This window comes from Octopus bimaculoides, chromosome 13 (genome assembly GCF_001194135.2).
Source record: "Octopus bimaculoides isolate UCB-OBI-ISO-001 chromosome 13, ASM119413v2, whole genome shotgun sequence".
In the NCBI taxonomy this organism is placed as follows: Eukaryota; Metazoa; Mollusca; class Cephalopoda; order Octopoda; family Octopodidae; genus Octopus; species Octopus bimaculoides.
In genome coordinates, this window is record NC_068993.1 from 56171659 (window position 1) to 56182527 (window position 10869).

At 38.5% G+C, this 10869-nt stretch overlaps 2 protein-coding genes across 4 annotated transcripts in view; one reads left to right on the forward strand and one right to left on the reverse strand.

Moving 5' to 3' along the window:
- LOC106876012 (ATP synthase mitochondrial F1 complex assembly factor 1) overlaps positions 1-6609 on the forward strand; it is a 9867-nt gene extending 3258 nt beyond the window's left edge. For both annotated transcript variants that reach the window (XM_014924384.2, XM_014924392.2), the window contains exons 4-10: positions 1188-1250; positions 2123-2173; positions 2651-2698; positions 3231-3326; positions 4053-4119; positions 5274-5314; positions 6235-6609. In XM_014924384.2, the coding sequence (XP_014779870.1) occupies positions 1188-1250; positions 2123-2173; positions 2651-2698; positions 3231-3326; positions 4053-4119; positions 5274-5314; positions 6235-6420 (552 nt within the window). In that variant the 3' untranslated portion in view covers positions 6421-6609. The remainder of the gene's footprint in view (positions 1-1187; positions 1251-2122; positions 2174-2650; positions 2699-3230; positions 3327-4052; positions 4120-5273; positions 5315-6234) is intronic.
- The window catches only part of LOC106875977 (solute carrier family 4 member 11), a 46878-nt gene continuing 42604 nt past the window's right edge, over positions 6596-10869 (reverse strand). For both annotated transcript variants that reach the window (XM_014924329.2, XM_014924324.2), the window contains exons 18-20: positions 10490-10682; positions 10188-10357; positions 6596-8651 (exon numbers count right to left, since the gene is read on the reverse strand). In XM_014924329.2, coding sequence (XP_014779815.1) covers positions 8591-8651; positions 10188-10357; positions 10490-10682 — 424 coding nt within the window. In that variant the 3' untranslated portion in view covers positions 6596-8590. The remainder of the gene's footprint in view (positions 8652-10187; positions 10358-10489; positions 10683-10869) is intronic.

Consider the following 10869-nt stretch of genomic DNA (forward strand, 5'->3'; position numbering starts at 1 on the left):
TATATATTCTCCCTTCATATTTCAATGAGGTCTTAAGCCAACAGGTGACAATCCTGGAGGAAAAACTAAACACTTTGAAAGAAAATGACAGTCATCATCATCATCATCATCGTTATTTAACGTCTGCTTTCCATGCTGGTATGAGTTGGACGGTTTCACTGAGAACTGCTAAGCTGGGAGGCTGCACCAGGCCCCAGTCTGACTTGGCAAGATTTCTACAGCTGGATGCCCTTCCTAATGCCAGCCACTCTGAGAGTGTGGTGGGTGCTTTTTACGTTCCACTGGCATAGGTACCAGTCAGGCATCACTGGCATCAGCCACGCTCAAATGCAGGCATCACTGGCATCAGCCACGCTCAAATGGTCCTTTTTACTTGCTACCTGCACAGGTGCCAATCAGACAGTACTGGCATCAGCCACGCTCAAATGGTGCTTTTTATCTGCCAGTCAGGTGGCAATAGCAGATCACATTTGCTACAGACTGTGTGGAATATGAATAAAGCCGACCTGGGTGAAAATTATAGTTTATAAGGTATTAGACCCTGGTATTCTGTGTAGAAGATTTATATTCTAAAAATTATGTTAAATGCGTCGTCTGAGATAGAATAATACTGAAATTGTGAAGGGAAATAATTCATGCAGTTTCATGTTATATAGAGTAACCTCTCTTAGATTAGCTGTTTGTATTTTGTTTTAAAATTCAAATTTCGTGAAAGATTCATCTGGCATCACAAATGATGTGTGACGCAGATATACACATACAAAGATAACCAGAGACATCTCTGCAGATAGATATCTTGAGCAGCACGCCTAGCTGTAGACAGCATTGCACATATCCTTAAATAGGTACCATAAGGTTGACTGTTGGACTTACTACATCGAGTAATAAACAGGCACATTGCTAAATATAACTGGCTGTTGTACCCAGTACACTTGGCTGTAAATAGGTACCATGAAGTCGATACAGTTGACTGCTGTACATAGTGCAGATCATGGTATATGAACATCTCTCTGCTGTAAGCAGTAGTAGCACAGTGAAATTGATCAGTGTTTTATTAACATGTACTGCTGGATACAGCTCCCCACCCTCCTCTCATTACACAATGTTTAAATGTATTTCAGTTCTTCTTAGTTATTCTGTGTTGTGCACACAAGCGCACACTTACATGTATGTTGTTGTCATTGCAGGTGTTAAATGATATTGTAAAATTAGAGCTATTGAGACAAGAAACACCTGAAAATATTGAAAAGGTAAGACATCTTTGATTTCAAGTTCTAATCTCTGAATACTTTTTGCTTGAATCCCAGTTATCTGTGGGACTGCTGTAAATAGATGACTCATCTATGTACTTTGATCTTAATATGGGGCCACTCAACCACGGAGGTCCCCTGCAACTGCAGGGGTTGCAGGGGCTTAGCGACGACCCTGCACCCAATAGGGTCCCAGCTATGGGCTAAGCAGCATGTCAAAAAAGGGTTACAAACCCCTGGTCTAGTGTAATAAGTGCCGCAAACCCAGAAATTATCAGGATGCAGAATTTGAATGGAGTTATTTTCTCTTAGATGTGCAGCTAAAGAGCTGAAGGGCCTTGTTTGCCCTAGGTCTATTGGGGAGTGGTGTGAGAGCCCTTCTTCCAGAGGCAAGTCTGACATGCTACTTAGCCCATAGCTGGGACCCTGATGGGAAACTATAGTTAGTAAGAAGTGGTTCTACACTCCTCAAAAACCTGGAACTCCCAAATCAGATCCCCCACTGCCAAATGCAGTTTAAGGTCATAGCCAGCCACCTTGTGGCATGCGACTTAAACTGCCTCACTGTGGTATGTACTCACAGCTAGTTGGACTATGACTCACCATGGTACCTAGCTCTGCCTCAATGTCATTTTTACGTCAAGCTAGATTATGTCTCACAGTGGTACCTACTTAAGTCATGTTTCTTTTTTATAAGCTCTGTTACTTACCTACATCCAAGTGGACTGATCCATTCATCCCTTGGTACCTCATCACCCACCTCCATCCCAACAGCCATTTCTTTGTTAATATCACAGTAAAAAAAATGGGAGATATTAAAAACCACAAGAAATATATTCTATTTTGTTAATAAACGTTTACCATTTCTATAGATTTGGATGCAGTTCCACAGTGTCAAAGACTGCGTGTATGGTGTCATAAAGGTAAGATCAAATCTTTTTACATTCTATGTTCAATTCCCATCTGTGAGTAGATTTGGTAGGCGGACACTCAAGTAGAAGCCTGTTGTGTGTGTGTGTCTTCTTGTTTAGACATCATGTGAGTTTCACCACCTTCACCAAACAATCTCCTTCATTTCCTATCTTCCCTGAAAGCATGTCCAGCCAGGGAAGAATATTACGATACCATAGTGAAGGTTGGCATCAGGAAGGGCATCCAGCCATTGAAAATCTGTCGTTATGAATTTAGCTTGACCTGTACAAGCATAGAAAAGTGTAGGTTAAAGCACACACACACAACATTAGCTGTACAAGAGAATGTGTTGAATTTAACACTTTTACTATGGTATTTAGGAATTAGAAAGAACTGTGACATTGCTCTGCTTTTCTTCATCTGTAATATAATAACATCTTTCTGCTTTACTGACTGCTGATGTTTTGTACATTTGTTTAAATTCACAGGAAATGGATTATGATGAAGTTATGAGCAAGGCTAAACTGTGTCCTTCGGTAAGTCACACTTCACTCTATCTTGCTATTAATAATCAACGTGGTAAACCATGCTCCTAGAATGCTTGTTAAAACGGCAGCAGACAAATCTGGCAGGCAACAGTAAAACAACTCATCATCATCATTTAACGTCCGCTTTCCATGCTAGCATGGGTTGGACAATTTGACTGAGGACTGGTGAACCAGATGGCTACACCAAGCTCCAATCTGATGTGGCAGAGTTTCTACAGCTGGATGCCCTTCCTAATGCCAACCACTCCGAGAGTGTAGTGGGTGCTTTTACATGCCACCGGCACAAAGGCCAGTCAGGCGGTACTGGCAACGGCCATGCTCAAAATGGTGTATTTTGCGTGCCACCTGCACAGGAGCCAGTCCAGCAGCACTGGCAGCGATCTCGCTCGAATGTGTAAGGCTTACAAAGAATAAGTCCTGGGGTCGATTTGCTTGACTAAATGCAGTGCTCCAGCATGGCCACAGTCAAATGACTGAAACAAGTAAAAGAGTATTGCCATTTCCTTTCTTCTTCTTACAGTTTGTATATCCACTGCCACGTCAGGATGGCTACGAGTTCTTCTACCAACAATTTTCTGGAAGTGAAGTATATTTCACACCTGTGGCCCTCTTTCAGGTAAGATATGTAGACTCTCTGGGATTGTAAGTACACTGTATACAAATATACTACTTTATAACTGATACCCCACTTTATACCAGTACCACTCTACAAATGTACCTTATCACTATATGTTGCTAGGCACGAGCATGGCTGTGTGGTAAGAAGTTTGGTTTTGAGTTCTGTCCCACTGCCTGGCACCTTAGGCAAGTGCTTCTACTATAGCTCAGAATCAACCAAAGCTTTGTGAGTGAGTTTGGTAGATGGAAACTGATAGAAGCCTGTTATGTATTGACCACAATATCTTGTAGATCAAAAGACAAATGTAGGTGTTTACTCTTCGGCTCAGGGTGGAGTGGTATAATGGTGTTCTGTGGTATAGAGCAGTGGTAGTGTATGCTAGTGAGTGAAAACATGGATGGTGCACAAATCATTAATTCATAGATGCAGGAACTATTGTGATAATGATAGAGGTGGTGGTGAGGAGGAGGAGATAGTCTGCTGTTGTACCAGTAGTTGTAGTGTATTGGTGAGAGCATCTTACCAATCAACTGTATTTGCCTTGTTTTAAAGGTGATCCAAGAATGTTTGCATGTCTATAGCTGTAGCCCTGTACCAGTTATGTGGCTTCTACCGTAATGTAAGGAATACACTTGTCTTATATAGGATCATAAACTGTTCTCTCCTTCATCACATTATTAAAGAACCATCATGACTGTTTCTCTCCTTTCTTTCCTTCGCCAGAAACACAAAGAGAATGCTCCCCCCTGCGTCACAATGCAGCATTTTACTGAGCTGAAAAAGGAGAAAGGTAAATATCGTTTTGCTGTTTGTTGTCTAACCCCAACTGGGTCATGATTAAGCACATGTCCCCATGTGTCTCTCAAAAAAAAACTATACTCGTCATTTAACATCCATTTTCCATGCTGGCAGGAGTTGAATGGCTTGACAGGGGTCGCACAAGCTTACATAATCTGTTTTGGATTGGTTTCTACAATTGGATGCCCTTCCTAATGCCAACCACTTTACAGAGTGTACTGCGTGCTTTTTACATGGCACCATATTTTTTTAAATGTTTAAAGACACAAAATTTCTGCTTCGTGAAAACGATCCCTTTTGCATATAAGTGCTTCAACGAATTCTCCGCAATCGTAGAAAAGTCGATGTTAAAACAATGATGAGATTAATGATTGTTTCTCTTCTGAAATAAATCTACCTGAGATTGCACCCGATTCTAAGACACAAACATCCTGTTTTAAAGTAATATCAATTAAAATCTTCCATCAAAACTTCATGTTAATTTGTTCCAAACACTAGCTTGATAATGACCAAAATATTTAACTAAATTGTTTCCTTTATTTTCATAATTAATTGGTTAATGAAACAAAAGCTGTATATTCCAACAGAAATATGCTAATGCTTACAAAAAAAGTTAAGGCATCCTGCATATATGTGTCTCTCTCTCTCTCTCATATATATATATATATATATATATATATAATGTGTGTGTATGTGTTGATCATCATCATAGTTTAACGTCTGCATTCCATGCTGGCATGGGTTGGACAGTTTGACTGAGGACTGGAGAGCCAGCGGCTGCACCAGGCTCCAATCTGATCTGGCAGAGTTTCTACAGCTGGATGCCCTTCCTAACGCCAACAACTCTGAGAGTGTAGTGGGTGCTTTTTACGTGTCACCAGTACTGGGGCCAGTCAGGAGGTACTGGCATCGGCCACGTTTAGATGGTACTTTTTACATGCCACTGGCATGGGAGCCAGTCAGGGGGCACTGGCCACAGCTACAATATTGGTTTTACTTGACTCAACAGGTCTTCTCAAGCATATCATATCACGCAACACATCAAGAGTACTCTTAACTGGGTCAGACATATATATGATGGTGATGATTATATCTATGAGAGAGAGAACACAATATATTCATGTTTATATTTTATTTTTTTACCAGGTTTGGTGCTAATGTCTGGAGATTATGATACTAAAATATTGGTAAGTTGATTAAAATGTTCTAAATACCTACAATATTTCTCCTACCATCTGTGAAGAAAATTCCTTCCAGCTGAATTGACCACAATACTGCTTAGTCCAGCGTCAGTATCACTGCTCTCCTTGAGTTACTAGTTGACAGTTCTTGTTACTGTGGTGACCAATGATAGTGACACTATTTTTACCTTGGCAGTTGACCATTACTATGGCAATTAGCGTAGGTGACACTGTCTTTGCTTTCACAGTTGACAGTTATGTCACTACAGCAATTACAGTTGGTGACACTAATGCAGTTTGACATGCTTGAGCCAATAATAGAGTAACTCACTTGTCCTTGTCCAACGGACCATCTTCTTTTCCTTTCTTTCTCCCTCTCATCTCATCTCCATTCTAATAATATTGACCACTGTTTCTTGGACAAAGTGGGGTATGAACTCACAATGAGGATGGTTCCTATAACATGGCTATGTGGTGAGATATTTGCTTCCCAACCACATGGTTCCAGATTCAGTCCCACTGCATGGTACCTTGGGCAAATGTCTCCTACTATAGTATCAAGCTGACCAAAGTCTTGTGAGTGGATTTGGTAGACAGAACTGAAAGAAGCCTGTCATATATATACATACATATATATATGTGTGTGTGTGTGTGTGTATACCTTTGTTTGCCCCCCCCCCCACCTCCACCACTTGACAACCAGTGTTGGTGTGTTTACATCCCCTTAATTTAACAGTTCGGCAAAAGAGACTGACAGAATAAGTACCAGGCATTAAAAGAAAAAGTACTGGGGTTGATTCGTTTGACTAAAGGCAGTGCTCCAGCTAGGCTGTAGTCAGATGACTCGAAAGTTTCGGCCAGTTAAGCCATCCTCACATTGTCCAAACAAATTCTTTATTTCAACATCTTTTCACTCTCTGTTGCAGGACAAAACAAATGCCCTGAACCTGGCTCGACAACTCACCCTGTTCTATGGTCGAAATGCTGCCGAAAGGTTCACGCTGGTGAGGATCTTCAACTACATGCCACAGAAGTTTAATTACAATGACTTAATTACAGAATACAAAGGATGTAAAAAGTTTCTAGAATCATCCATTATAGAGTGCAGCTGAGATGAAGGGCAAGGTGCATATATATATATATATATATATAGATCATCATCGTTGGACGATATATATATGAACTGTAATGTCGGGTGGGATCTAAAAATTGCCAGCTTCTAGAAACATCTGAAAATCATTTCATTGTTATAAATTTTTAAAAATAAATTTTAAAAGAACAAATTAATAAAATGTTTCAAATTCTGTTTATTTACAATTTTATTTAGAAAAAAAAAACAAAATGGAAAGAAATTGTCTGGAATATTATAAAATCTGGAAATTGTCATCATACCATAAGTTTTTCTGTACCATATAAATATGGGTGCTGCTTTGGCGTGCGATCAACTTAAAGGGCGACTAATTTGGGTTACTTTTCAATTCTTAAAAACCCTTAAGATGTTCTTACATTTCTAGCAGATGTTCACTCAATTCATCGTTAATTATTCAAATTTTTTTAATCTGTACTTAGCATTGTAAGTGTATTTTTTCAAAAATTCTTACTATTTTAATAATAATAAAACCACGTTTCATTTGTGTCTTAGTAAATAAGAGACCTAAAATAAGCGTGTAGATTACACAAGTTTGGCATTTCCCTTTAAACTGTAGATCACACACCAAAGCAGCACTTAAATATGTTATCTTATGGCTTGTATGTTATGATTTGTTATCTTGTCCTGCTATATTGTATATGTTCTGTTATACTTGTCTCTATCATCTATGTTATTGTTCGTTATATCTCATCTCCCTGTTTGGATAAATATGTTATTTATTATGTCTATATCTTTGTGTATCTTACCAATATTTTATCTTATCGGTTATGAATACATATATCCTGTCTATGTTATCTTATAGCTTTGTAACTTGTAAAGAAACTATTCCAGTTTGCTGAGTAAACAACACTGGATCAGATGGGTATAAAGAAGGCTGTCACTTGGAAAGATAGCTTCCACATTGAGACACAGTAAGGGGGCGGAGCTTCCACATCATGACACAAAGGATGGTGAGCAAGAAGCAGGCAGCACGTGGTCCTGGTGACTCAAGTTGAACTGGCTGTCGCATTGAGACAAAATGGACTTCTATAGGCTGACAAGCTAAAAGAGGGATGGCATAAAGACTTCCGCATGATGTGTGACATAGTGTCAGATGTGCATGAGAGGGACTGCCACATAACTGACACAAGCTGAGGTGGGAAACCCATGGAATCATGTGAACGTGACATCAGTTAATGGAATTTCATGAATGCAAATATACAGAGATGTAACATGAGTAATATCTTATATTTAACAAAAAGTTAGTTGCTGCTTATGTCAGACATTTTCTAAATGAGAGGAATTTATTGAAAGAACATGTGACATTTTTGTTACTTTAGTAGTTCTGTTGCCTGAGAAGGTGGTAAGTGTTTCCTATAACATAATGCATGTGTAATCAATAAAATGCTTTGCATGTATAAAACTGCTCTTGTTCATTCTTATTTTGTGTGTGTGTATATATATATATGTATATATATATATATATATATATATATATACACACACACACACACACACACTGCTCTTGTTCATTCTTATTTTGTGTGTGTGTATATATATATATATATATATATATATATATGTGTGTGTATATATATATATATATATATATACACACACTGCCACTATCAGCCCAGTGACAGATTAGAAAGCTTGTTTGAATGTGGATGAAGAAGTATGTTTCTTCTCTCTCTCTCTTGCTTGCTTTTTTCTATATATATATATATATGTATATATATAAATGCATACATAGCACATGACAACTGGTGTTGATTTGCTTACATCCTTGTAACTTAGCAGTTTGGCAAAAGACACCAACAGAATAAGTACCAGCTTTAAAAAATATCTACTGTGGTTGATTTGTTTGAATAAACACTTCAAGGCTGTGCCCCAGCATGGCCACATTCCAATGACTGAAGCAATAAGAAATAATCCTACAATGAAGATTAGATTTATTTTCAAAATGTAAAATTAAAAAAAAAAAGATTAAAATGATTAAAAATTATAAAATAAAATAAAAAACTTTCTCTGAGAATGGCAGACAGAGACACACGCTTATAAATGGCTGCAATGTACTTTATTCATGTGAATTTGGGCTCCTGGTCAGTTACTGAATGTTGTTCATCAAAGTGTGAAGTGAAAGCTATCATCCTTTAATTACCATCCATTGCTTTCAAAAAATTGTCGTTTATTATGTAAGGAATAATTTTATGTCTGAAATAAAAAAGATAATTACAGAGATGTACTTGCATAGCAAGTGACCTGATCTGAGATCGTGTGCTGAAACAAAAACAATTGCAGCGTGGAAGGTGTTTATAAGCCATTTAAAAACCCACAGAAACTGTTAGATTCACTTCAACATTTAAATTTAATTTGTCGAAATATTTTCATCACTTTCAAATCGCAACCTGTTCACTGACAAAATGATGCAGCACAATTTTGTCAGCAAACAGGTCGCGGTCTCAAAGCAACGAAAATATTTTGACAAATTAAATTTAAATGTTGAAATGAAACGTTTTTTTGTATGTTTTTAGATGACTTATAAACACCTTCCACACTGCAAAAAAAGATAATGTAGCTATTAAAACAGTTGATATCTCGTGCTTACAATGAAATCTGTTCTAAGATATGGAGTCAAAATTTAGCACAGATTAACAACAGAGCAAAATCAAAGACCCAGTATTCAGCAATACAATAAGTGTTGAACAGACAATGGCTGTGAGATTAAGAAGCTCACTTCTCAACCACATGGTTCCAGGTTCAGTCCCACTGTGTGGCACCTTGGGCAAGTGTCTTCTACTATAGCCACAGGCTGACCAAAGCCTTGCAAGTGGATTTAGTAGATAGAAACTGAAAGAAGCCCATCGTATATATGTCTGTCCCCCACTGCTGCTTGACGACCAATGTTGGTTTGTTTACGTCCCCCGTAACTTAGTACCATGCTTAAAAAAATATAAGTACTGGGGTTGATTCATTTGGCTAAAACTTCAAGGCAATGCCCCAGCATGGCCACAGTCTAATGACTGAAACAAGTAAAAAGTAACTGTTTCAAATTTTGGCACAAGGCCGGCAATTTGGCAGTGAGGACGGTAATCAGTTAAAGGGACTCCAGTACTTGAGTGGTACTTTATTTTGTTCAACCTGAAAAGGACAAAAGGCAAAGCTGACCTTGGTAGAATTCGAACCTGGTATAGAGAGATCTGGAAGAAATGCTGCTAAGTATTTTGTATGACACACTAACTAATTGTAAAGTAGTAGTAGTAGTAGTATGGTGGTGGGGAGGGCCTGTGTTGTAACAGCACATTGGAACATCCATCTTATGTTAGCGGTTCCCTACTCCTGGCAGATGGACACCTTTGCACCTCTCAGGCGACAACCCATGGGTCTATTTGGGGGCTCGTTTGTTGTAGGGAGTTTTACAAGGTCAGAGTACAAATTCTCCCTCAATCCCTTTTAGTCTCCTTTTATGACATGCAGAGGGTCAGGGTCTGCTCTTCGACATGCTGGTCCCCACCACACAGCACAAAATGTAAAATAATCTTTTCTACTCTAGGCACAAGACCTGAAATTTTGGGGGAGGGGGCCAGTTGATTAGATCAACCCCAGTACGCAACTGGTACTTAATTTATTGACCTCAAAAGGATGAAAGGTGAAGTCAACCTCGGTGGAATTACAAAATGTAAAATAATGTAATAAATCTGAAATCTTTAAAATTCGCTGTTGCGTTTGCGAAAATAATCCTTAACTTACCTGACAGGTATGAGTCCAAATATTAAAACCGGGAAAAACATCTTTAAATAAGGATATGGTACAAAACCAAATACACAGAGAATGACTAATTGGAGCACTTGCAGCCCTGTGAATAAATGCATCTTCCTTTGCGGAACTTGTCGAATGTAATGGTTTGGTGGATAGGCAGACTGAAAGGAAAACATAAAAAACATGGTCAATCAATAAGTCTCGAGTTCTCTGTGACATAAGATGCAAGTCCCTCTGGACATTACTGTCTCCATACATACACTACGGGCTCCAGAACTGAAAAGTTGTCTTACCTGTTCAGTAAATAGAAGACAGAATCGCTCGAACAGTTGGTTATCATAGAGGGACGTCACAGCTACAAAGAGGAAGAGTCCATAAAGCACGGGGTTGGGTATGTAAGCCAGGTAATTCAGTATCAGTAGAGAGAGTCCAATTAGGATGTGAGAAAATATAGCTGTCAACCGGGTTTCACGTACATTCACAATCCTGAGGGAGACAAATAGACAAGCATTCAATATTTTGGACTTACAGACAACAAAGAGAGTAACACAAAAGGCATTTAACTTGATTTGTTTGACTAAACCCTTCAAAGCTGTGCTCCAACATGGCTCCAGACAAATGACTGAAACAAGATATATATATATATATATATATATATATATATATATATATA